Source organism: Etheostoma cragini, chromosome 2 (assembly GCF_013103735.1).
Source record: "Etheostoma cragini isolate CJK2018 chromosome 2, CSU_Ecrag_1.0, whole genome shotgun sequence".
Taxonomy (NCBI): domain Eukaryota; kingdom Metazoa; phylum Chordata; class Actinopteri; order Perciformes; family Percidae; genus Etheostoma; species Etheostoma cragini.
Window position 1 is genome coordinate 11,162,747 of NC_048408.1, and position 11,884 is coordinate 11,174,630.

Here is an 11,884-nt window from a genome sequence, read left to right on the forward strand (position 1 = left end):
CAACTTTGGGAGAGCGGGGAGATTCATTACCTCACAGGGAATGACTTGAATCACCCCGCTCTGCCGTTATTTTAGCTGACTATGGAAACCCAGCGTAAAAGCTTTTCACTCTTTGGCCAACATGTTTCTCTCACAGAGGTGTCTTCTAACTGGTGTAAACACTAACCTGATGAACTGCTATGTGGGAGTATTTAAGTACGGGTTGTGGGGATCATTTTCAAAATAAAGGTATGGTAAATATAAGCCTGTAAGGTCATTATTTTGGGAGCAAACACTTGCCATGCTGAACATAGCAATTTTCTTTGAAGTGACATTTAGAAGTCAAATTTAGAAGGAAGGAATCCAAACCACACAGACAGCTAAAATTCAGAACAGGGTGTGCGAGTCCATTAAAGATGATTCTGTTTTTCTTTTTCTGTTCTACTTTTTTTTTGGATGGATTATCCATTATTTATCAGCGGTTTATTGGCATGAAAACTGCTTAGCTTTATTAGGTCGGAAACCTCCAGATAAATGGCCACTAATAGCACACCTTTAATCATATCAAACCCAGTACGGACCTAATTTTATAGTTTACCAATCACCACATTAGTGAGATTCTCTAGTCAGACAAAGCTTATTTTGGTACGCCTGATAACAACATTCTGGGGCTGAGGTTGAGCTACATAATAATACTAGTACCAATTTCTTTAAAGCGGCACTAATCACTATTTTTTATCATCAAGGGGTCAAAAGTCTACAGTATAGGTAATGTGAGATGGGTCACTTGAAGTGTTTACAGTGAAAGAAAATGTCGGCCATGGCAGTATTACACCGTGTTGGGGAAAGATCAACAACATAAACCGCCACCAGCAAGACCCAGTCCTTATAACTACAACATTCGAGAAAGGGAAAGAATTCCCCACGGACAGAGCCAAAGATAAAGGGATTACCAAGGTAATTAGTTAGCACATTGGATGCTGTTTTAAAGCCTACATACAGCCCAGTTGTTGCCATTTTGCTGATGTCTTCTCTCCCCAGAACCATTAACGTTGTGGCCACACACATTCATGAGCTCCTGGGTTGTGTGAGTATATGCTTAGCCACTCGGCAGACTGGACTGACGATGATTTTTAACTTGATGAAGGAATGTTACACTCCAAGGATAACGTTATTTTTAATTATTAATATTTCTGTTGGGCTATGTAGACTAAGTAGCAAAAGATTATTATCATTGAGTATGTAATGTTAGTTGTATAGCAGGATAAAAGGGCTTTGGAAGCAGTTATTTTTGACGTGTATTAAAAGTTTTTTCATACATTTTAAATGATTACATTCATGCTCAATTAAAGACATTGTCATGAAGGAATGAATGACTTTAAAACAGTCCACACATTGTTTATAATAAAGATTTCTTCATTTTCCTGTCAAAAAAGGGGGAAACGACAACAACAAAACATTGTATCAGCTGTCGGCAAAACTGTTATTGGTGCATGCCTAATAATAGCCTATGTCAATATTGTGTTTATACGTTGTTACAAGAGCCTGAAAAAACAGTTACTGCTTTAACTAACATCCCAGAAACATATTTTGTTATGATTGATAATGTTTCTTCCTTTAGCCCATGTGCCTTTCAAATACGATCCAACCTAAGGCTTGATCCTACGCCTCTTGCCGTTTTTCATTACTAGTTCATCTTAGTAACATCATTTTGAAAATATTACTTTTACTTTCATTTCTCTTTCTGTTATTTCTATATTGGTTTTTAATGCTTATACTGTGTCTCTATGACCAATTTCTTTTCTGGGGCTTTTGTTTGGCTTTGTTTACTTTTACCCATTTTCCAGCTACATGCCAGACAAGAATGAAGTAGAGCCCGACCGATACATCGGCAGGCCGATATTAGTCATTTCCCAAACTATCGGTATTGACATTTATAATGGCCAACAAAAAAATATGTTTTTATAATTTTAATTTTATTTTATTAGAAAAAATAAAAACGGACAGTCAACAAAGTTATGAGTGTTGGCGTTGTATAGTGTGTCCACCAAAGGGCGCTCTAAAACGTCCCTGTTGGCGTCCCTTTTTTTGTTATTGTGTTTTTCAAAGGACTTAAAGTTTCATAATCTTGTTTGTATTTTTAAACCTTTTATTTATCAGAACTTTAATATATTTTGATGTTCTTCTGTTCTGTTGTGACAATAAAACAAATATATTGTATTATTTTAGTGAGAACTTATGTTATTATCTGTTGGTGATGATGTGTTTAGTAGTAGTAGCAGTAGTAGTATAGTAAGTTCTGAAATAGTTATTATTGTTAAATTATGCACAACGAGTCATAACCTGAGCCTCATACTCCCACTCCATTAGCTTGATGGGTAAAAAGTGACCCTAATGGATAGGGGTGGGAATCACGATACAGTATTATCACAAACTTATGTCACGCCACAATAATTTTGTGATTTTAAACATGTTGCAATATTCTGCAATATGTTACAATTTATTACCCTTTTTTCCATCTTAAAATGTTTCCTAATTTCAAATTATGTCCCCAAAAGGAAACTTTGTCAACATCCTTAAACAAAAAAAGATACATTTCTGTTCTGTTCATTTTACTTACATTTTCTTGTCAAGCAGACGAACTGACCAACACATATGTGATAAAAGATTGATACTTGGTGTCAGTGTATCGATTCAGTATTGCCAGAGATAATAACAATAAATAAATAATAATGGTTTCTCAATGTTTCTCAAATGAAGTGCTCAATGATCCCTAAACACAAATGAATGTAGAGTTTAAAGTTCAGCTGCTACCCCATATAGTAAAAGCATGTTATGACAAGATTACACTGAACCTTGACACACCTTAACTAAACCTCAACACACAATATTGTGTGTGACGCAAAGCCGGGACAGTGTCTGATGTCATAGTATTGTGAAAGACAATGAAGAACTGATGGTATTATGACATTAACGATGAATGCCATTCAAGCATTTTTTAAGATGTGATATGAGTCATAAAACTACAATGAATTTAATAGGGTTGTTTAATGTCGCAATATTCTTTACCATCTCTTTCCAAATGCACATACTAATTCATACTTTCTTTTCAGTTAAGTGTGCCTACCTCTTTTTTGTTTATCATCCAAAAATCTCAGATATCTAAAGGGAACTCCGGTCTTTTTACTATAGCACGTTAGAATATTAAGGGTATCCTTTGTCTCAGCAAAGACAGCATCAAGGCTCAGGTTACTGTGGACAAATTAGTGGATACTCCAAGAACAGTGATGTCAAGGGATAGATTTGCAAGCTCCTTATTGGAGCCATATGCGAGCATGGTGCACAGATCACACCCATCCACAATCTGATTACACTGCCTGCATGCATGTTTAACCCACTGCAGGGTGGACAGTTAATATGAGAATATATGAGGCCAAGCTGTGTGGACTTGCATTACATAAAACATGAAGAATGAATGTTATCCGGTTACATGAAGCTCCATAGTTAATCAACGGCAGGCAACATTCTGAGAAGGAAGGAAAAAATAGCCGTGACAGCATTTGTGTCCCTGTGCAGTGTCGATTGAAGTTAAAACAGCATAGATCAACTGGATATAATCAGTGGAGCAATAAACACAAGTGTCAGATGAGAGGTCTGCTTAACAGATTGAAATGATAGCTGCTGTCCTGGAGGAACGAACCATCACAAGATAGAAATATCACACACACACACGGGCACACAAGTCCAAGGCAAATGCTTCTTTCAATTTTTTGCCTTTTAAAGCAAGGCATTTCAGAGCAAACCTGGGAACTGTCAAACTTGGCTTGTTTCTCTGCAGAAAGCCAGAGATCCCAGTCTACTGGCTTCAGCGTGTGAGTCATACAGACCCCACCTTACGTATTGGTCGGATTGTTCTGCAAAAGGAGAAAAAACGTGAAAAAAGGCCTAGCTCTGTGACACAAAACACTTGTGTCCCGTTTTAGAGGAGGTGGAAAGAAAAGATGACACAATGGGGATGGCACGGAATCGCAGGGCTCTGGTTATTATGAAGCACCTCAGACCAAGGCAAAAGGGTCTTTTTATAAGAACAAGACTAACATCTCAACAAGACCACACAAAGATACACAAATCACATATTGTATTTGTGACAAAATAATATTTAGCCATAGTTACTTTTTAAAGTGCCCATATTATGCTCATTTTCATGTTCATATTTGTATTTTGAGTATGTACTAAAATAGATTTACATGGTTTAATTTTCAAAAAACATCGTATTTTTGTTATACTGCACATTACTGCAGCTACTCTTTTCACCCTGTGTCGTGAGCTCTCTGTTTAAGCTACAGAGTGAGGCATCTCACTTCTTTACTATCTTTGTTGGGAGTTGCACATGCGCAGTAGCTATGATCACATCAGCTAGCTGTTTGTCTAACTTCAGTCAGTACTTGGCAGGATGAGCTGGGAGACTTTTTCTTAATGAGGGAGCACTTCCAAGTTTGTGTGGAATACCTGCAGAACAGGAACATGTAGTTTTTTATAGATCATGGTGAACTTGTGTGTATTGTAGCAGTGGTTTGCCATTGAGAATAAGGGGGCTAACTGCTAGCATGCTAGTGACGTAGAAAGCCGTGCGGATTTTGAACAGCTCACTCGTAGAGTGAAGGCAAAATATATTCAGTTCCCACGGTTGATAATAAACTTCTAGCTCAAAAGATCGTGTATATTAAACTATCAAAACATATTAACAAATAAGGCTCTTGTTGGCCATGTTCATAATGACTGTACAGTTTGTATAATTTTTATAAAATTTTTAGACGAGAGGGAGGAGCGTTACACACTTTCATTGGCAATCACATCATAGCCACGCCCTAAGACACCCCCTGCTTTATTGCCGATTTTAAAATCAACGAGACCATAATTGAAAAAAAAAAAGAACATCCTTCTGTGTTGCAGAAGACTTAAAACTAGCGATTGAAACCTGAAACTGATTATAAAAATGTTTACTGAGGTAATAAATCAAGTGAGAAGTGGGTCACTTTCTCATAGACTTCTACAGAAACCGACCTCCTTTTGCAACCGCATGTGTCGCCCCCTGCTGGAATTCAGACAGAATGCAGGTTTAAGGCACTTCCACATCTGCAGCACTTCGCTGAACTGAATGCTTTGTCCATTAATATTGACAGGCTATGCTTCCAACGTACAGTAATAGTTTGGTTTTACTGTGAATCCTCCTCGTGAGCTTAATTTTGCTTTTTCTAAACGCAAAACCTCAGGTTGCTGTGACATTGAGCTTTACATGTAATATACAATATTTGATGCCCGTCTGTCTCCCCCAACACTGCCCCAATGTTTCCTTAATTACAGCCATGCTGCAAGGCATCACTAGCAGAAATTTTAAGTATAAAACAGTTATTTACACACAACAAACATTGACTATCTGAACTTGTTTTCTACTGCAAGTCTTACGGCAGGAAACTTAACATTGCATGTCCTGGCTGCTGCTACAAAACTTTTCCCAAAAACAAACGAAAAAAGGTGTGTTTCTGTCAAAGTTCAGCTGCTGAAGATGTCCACAGTGTATTCACTGGCGCCTGTTGCAGTGATGTTTTGTTATTATTAATACAGTCTCATCAGATGTGCCACTAAGGTCAGAGCTTGCCTGGTCCAGGCCCTCAAACAGCGGCCAGCGTTTACATACTGTGCCTTTCCACAGTCCTTCCTGTTCCACTCTCCCATCTTTTCCAGTACGAATCCCTGCTCCACACTCGCCTCCCACCTTTGCCCTTGAAAGGGCCTGACAACCCATCCCCTCCCACAATCTCTCCCCCCCGCTCCCTGTCCACCAAGCATGCATTACTTCATTCATGACTTCCTGATCCTCATAACAAGTGTGTGGGGTGAGGTTGCGCTGAGCAGTATCCTGTAAATAATGACCAATTGGCGAATAAAAGACAAAATCAACAACAGGGTCTTTTTTTGGCACACATCCAAAAAGTTACAGTGCATAATGTAATCAAAAGGTGCTTCAAATACTTTTCAACACTTTGCTTGCACCAAAAAAGGAGCCCCGAAAGCATAGTTGTACCATTTAGCATAATTTTTATAGCAGGTCTTGTTTTCTTTGGCGTGAGAGATGAAAAAGCGTTCCTCCCACATGACTTCACGTCTTGTTCTAATGCGATTTTAATGAAAGATTGTGATGTGGCTCTTTGGCAGAATCAGTAATGTGATTACAGAGAGCAGCAGGGAGCCAAAAGCACACCATGGCAAGCTACTCTTAAACCTGTCTGCCAACGAGAAGAAGAACAAAATAAAACTTTACACGGTAGGGTTTGTGCGACTGAAAGTAAAGGAAAAAAATAATAATTTAGCTCTATGAGCCAAATAGTCAATTCACCAGAGGAAGTCCAGCTGTAGAAATGACAAATACTGACCACACTGCAAATCTGTCCAACTTCTCTTTTAAGATGATTGCAGCAATAACAGAATATGCAATTCATTAATTTCTCCACAAACGAGATATAATGTGTTTGCTAAGGACAAGAGTGTGTGTGACAGGGTACAGACAGGACACAGTTCCTGTGGAGGAAACCCTCTGAAACAGAAGCACATGTGCATGTTGCTCCTCTAGTGGGCACTTCCATGTCATGGCTCTCTGGCCGAGGGCGCCGCTATAAGGTTTCCTCTCAAAACCAAGGTCTTTCCGTAGTGGGACATCCTCCCAGTCACTGAAAGGCTGAGAAGGGGATGGGATGTGGAGATCAACAACAGCAGATCATTCAGTGGTCAAACAGAAAATAGAGCATTTTATTATAGTACTTTGTAATCCACAGCATTTACGTTAAGTTGTACTAAATGTGTCAATGTTTCCTACAGAATGGTCAAGTAGATCATCCCGTTTTACAACACTATCGAATGTTTGATTGAAGGGTTCACCGTCATATATACACACAGGATTACATAGCTTTGCCTCCCCAAATCAACTCCACCTATCAAAAACAACTGGGCTTCAAAGCTGCAAACCACTAACAAGGCAGATGTAGAAGAAAAAGAAGCTGACGGGCTATTTTGCATGATTACATTACATTACATGTAATTTAGCTGACGTCTTTATCCAATGTGACTTACAATAGCTATATGTGTCATAGGTTGCATACCTCTGGAGCAACTAGGGGTTAAGTGTCTTACTCAGGGACACATTGGTTGATGTATTGCAGTGCCATTTCCACCCATGATCTCTATGAAGAGGAGAACCAAACACAGCATCACATTCTCATGAGACAAGATTATCAGAGTAATGTCCCAGTAATAAGAGCGAGGCTAAGCTCCACCCAGAAAGTGGACTCACAAGGTAACATATTTAATTTGTCTTCTTTTTCATTTGTTCTAGTCCCTGGGAGCACAACATGTGGGGTCACACAAGTTACATAAGTGACTAAGACTGCAAATAATAATTGTATTCATTATCAATTGGTTGATCACAAAATACCCAGAGGTACTGATGACTTATTTTTTACCTAACAACAAAAAATCCAAAATATTAAAAGGGGCTCTTAGCGATGTTGTGTTTTAGGCTACAACATCTCCTTACTACCCGCGAGCTGTCTGTCCCCTAACCACAGTAAAAAACGCGGAGGAGATAGGGACAAGCTAGTCTCGTTTTGTTTGAAAATACTTCTTCAACAAGAAGTAATGTTATCCAACATTGTTCAGAACCCCTTTAACTTTACTACCAAATAAGACTAAGAGAGGCAGAAATGTTCCCATTTGAGATGCCAGAACAACAACAACAACAACAACAGCAAATGTTGGGCATTGTTCTTTAAAAAATGTCTTGTTATTATTATTACAATTATTCAGTTATTAAAATGGATGCAGATCCATTTTCTATTGATTGACTAATTATTTCAGCTCTAACTGCATGGTTGTTATCATTCAAACACATAAGGCTGACAGCTTCTCAGCCCCGTTTGGATTAAACAGCCTCGCCTTAAAATCCAGGCCATGGGGGATTATTATTTTAATCTTTACTGTAGCGTTTGAATTGTGTAGTTACTCTTAGCAAGGAGGGTAAACACCCTATGATTACAATTGCCAAAGAAAATCAAAAACAGTCATTTGACAGAAGAAGGTAGAAGGGACAAGCCACATTTTTAAAAATGAGTCTCCACAGGCTCAGCAAAATAGACACTGCATTACATAAGAACATGACTTTTAGTTCCTTCCTGAAATTTTAACTGACTTTGCAGCTTCCACCCCCTTGGGAGCGTATGACCAGGGATCCTTAGTCCTTGTCATATTCTCTTAAGCAAGAAGCTATCACGGTCTAATGAGTGTTAACAAGACTCGATGTGATTTTTGTCACTACGTTGGACACACTTAAAATCAACAGCAAAATATATATATACATAGCCACAGTCATGTAAGGCATAAAATGCAAGAAAGGACATTCTGAAATGGGATACTGTGTATCTGTGTGTATGCCAACATAGCAGAGCATCAACATCAACTCATCTGTTACCAACAGTGAATACCAGAGTTCACCGTGGTGCTCTGTGGAAGTTCGCCTGCCGAGTTACTTACTCCATGAGCCTGCAAAAACTGAAGCTTCAGAAAGTGGCATGTTGATCTAAAGTGTTTCCCATGTGGGATAAAGTTGTAGTTTTAGGGGGGGGGGGGATATTTACCAGGATGAAAGAGGTCAGAGGAGAACAGTAGGGCTCAGGACTAGGGAACCAGGACTAGGGATGAGCGAGTACAGTATTATCTGTATCTGTATCCGTACTCGGACGGTAAAAAAGAAAAAATCTCCGATGGCAGAGACGCGACGGGAGTTGCATTTAAACCGAGCAGCTCGTCTGAAACCCACGTTCACCAGAAACCTACTGGTTACTATGTTAGTACTATAAACCAAAGTTAAAAACAAACCTGAAGCTGAAGAAACCCTAAACGTTAACGGAACAGATCCGCAGACCCGATTGACTGCCTGCCTAACGGAGCGGGAGCGAGAGAGAGAGAGAGAGAGAGAGAGAGAGAGAGAGAGAGAGAGAGGCCAAGGGAGCGCATTTGTCCGTGTTCTGTGTGTGTGTGAGATTGATCCGAGCGGGTTTGTAGGCGGGGGGGCGCTGTGTTTATCCCAGAACGCTGCGTGGCAAGTTGAGGAGTTGTATTCAATCCGAGCACGGATATTGACTCATATTGCTCGTATAATACTTGTACTTGGCAAAAGTGCTCTATCCGTACCAGATACTCGTTTCAGCCGGGTACTCGGATCACCCCTAACCAGGACTCACTCATCACTCAAACAGACCATACGTATGCAAATACCTGCTTAGCACAACAGTAATGTAAAGCAGATAAATGTGGATCAGTGTTTCCCAAATGCCCAAGATGACGTCCTCAAATGTCTCGTTTTGTCCACAACTCAGAGATAATTAGTTTACTGTCACAGGGAGAGAAGAAACTAGAACATATTCACATTTAAAAAGCTGGAATCAAAGAATTTGTACTTCTTTCTTATAAAGAAAATGACCCAAACCGACTAATCAATTATCAAAATAGTTGGCGCTGTACTGTATTTAAAAGTTGACAACTAATCGATTAATCGTTGCAATTCTGGGGTCAAGAATGCAGAAGTTTCCTTGGTACACACGAGGCACCTAAATACCACTCCTGCTTCATTCAAATACCACAGCACACGCTAACCAGGTGATCCATTTCAATTAACTTTTGACCCTGTGTCAACAAAGCATATACTTTTTACCATACCATGGAACACCTGCCGTTTTAAGAAGTTTATAAGGACTAACTTGACTTTCTGGAGTGATTTCAGTTTTCTCCAGAAACAAAAAAAACAACTTCAGGATGAAGCTGCAACATGTATGAATGTATGCCTCAGGCTGAGGATTATTGTTGAAATCACAGTGTATACCCTGAAACCTCTCAGGCGTCCTGCAGGTGTGTAAGTAATAACATCATACTAAAGAAGGTATCTTTTGTTACTACAACCTGCTCAAAATCATTCATTTGGAAGAGACAATCTTGTAACAATATAACAGAATATGATCCTGTCCCTCGTGACATGACAATAAAAAGGACAATATTAAATTTGTTTAAGTAAAGTAGGGATTTCAGGACACTTTATTGTTAGAGTGACATGTTGTGGTATATCAGCGTGTGGCCTTGAAAGTCATTTATACTACAAGAGAAGCTGAAGTTTTAAATAACCAATTTCTAAACCTTAAACGTGCCCCGAAGTCAGCATGACCCAAGATCGCTGTCCAAGCTTGAAAACATCTTCCTGGGCCTTGAAGAATGTATGCTGTGCTCAAGGCAAAATGAAAGACATACCTGTGTGAGTAACAGGCAGCGTTGGAGCAATTGTAGGTTTTTAAGAGTAGAAACCCGAGTTCTGTGGCAGTAAAGAACAAATAAGCAATTGTAGCACTGCAGCGGGAACGAGCCTGAAGCCTATCTGTCAACACTACAGCATTGATTGGAAGAAGGAAAAAAAGCATACCTGTGCAAAAAAAGACATTCACACACGACCGAAATGCTTTGTCATTTAAAATAAAAATTAGGACTAAATATTGTTGGACATAGAAGTGCATAGAAATTCTCATTGTAAATCCTTCAGCTGGAGATGTTTCCCTGCATTTTGATATGATCCATTAAAAAACATAAAAGGAACTGATGGATTTTCCAACAAGACGTACTGATCAGTCAGTTTTAGATAACTAAGTGTTGAAGTCTGGCTGAAGAGTAAGCACCGGGCACTTTACAAAACACAACACAGGCGACACAACTAGAGTTCATATGGTTCATAGAGATACAAATCTAATCATCTTAACCCAATAGAGGCGTGGGTCTAACAGAGCAAATAGAGCAGAGGGGTTTTACAACAAATGAGGGCCTTTTGGTTCAGCTTAAAACCAATACAACTAGAAAATAAGAAGCCAATGACCAAACAGTTTAGGAAGACAACGCCTTGATCTGGTAATAATGACAGTCCTTGAGAATAAGGTAATATATTCTATAACTCTTAAGCAAGCGCTTTTCCCTATCACAACATAACCAAATAAACAAGACAATTATTTTGGCAAACCAAGGAAGTCGTTGTTACAATATTGGACCCATGAACACCCCAACACGACCTCTTCCCCAGGCAGTGCATGGGCTTTCCTCACGGTACGTTTCCAAACATTAAAATAAACTTACGCTTCGTTGCATTGATGAGGTTTTTCCCGTCTTTGTACAGTTCTTTGATAAATCTGTTAGTTCTGTCCAGCTCTGCTTCGTGTGCCTTTATTTTCTCCCTGAAGCCCGGGCTGTCCAGATAGCATTCACTGAATTCCAGCGGGTGTAGTCCCATTTCTGTGACAGATTGATAGCTTCGTTTTCAAGAACGAGAAACTGGCCAAAACGACGCTTACTTTTGGAGCTAAAAAAAAAACGTCTGTTACAAGTGAATTACCGCTCTTTTCGTTGGCATTGCTACGTGAAGTAGCAGCAGCTAATGGAGGTTAGCATGGTAACGTTACCTCTGACACGGGTGCATGGGGGTTATTGCTCCACAGTTGTCAAACAACGAAAAGAGTAAAGCTAACAGGTATAACGGTTAAAAAGTGATAACAATACGCTAACGGGCTAAGTGTCCATCGGAAGTCGGTTACAGTAGTTGTCAGAAGGGCATGGAAGCTGTTTCCAATTTTTCCTTAGTCCATCAAACGTAGGCTACTCCCCCTAGCAAAGTGACAGATTGAGAAACTCTGCTGACATCTGTGTGTGCGTGTAGCAAAACTTCTATCAAAGAGTATGTCGCTTCTACAAGATGGTGGATATTCTTTCTACTTCCGCTTTTGCTTAGCTGCCCAGTGAGCACTGGATTGGATTATTAACACAACGA

The 11,884-nt window shown here is 39.5% G+C and overlaps 1 protein-coding gene across 4 annotated transcripts in view; it reads right to left on the reverse strand.

The window, feature by feature from the left end:
* The window catches only part of arhgap10 (Rho GTPase activating protein 10), a 49,523-nt gene extending 37,714 nt beyond the window's left edge, over window positions 1-11,809 (reverse strand). For 2 of the 4 annotated variants that reach the window (XM_034857654.1, XM_034857663.1), the window contains exon 1: window positions 11,197-11,808. In XM_034857654.1, the coding sequence (XP_034713545.1) occupies window positions 11,197-11,350 (154 nt within the window). In that variant the 5' untranslated portion in view covers window positions 11,351-11,808. Of the gene's footprint in view, window positions 1-11,196 lie in introns of all 4 variants that reach the window. The other 2 variants (XM_034857646.1, XM_034857638.1) reach the window with 2 other exon arrangements.
* Between the last annotated feature and the right edge of the window lie 75 nt (window positions 11,810-11,884).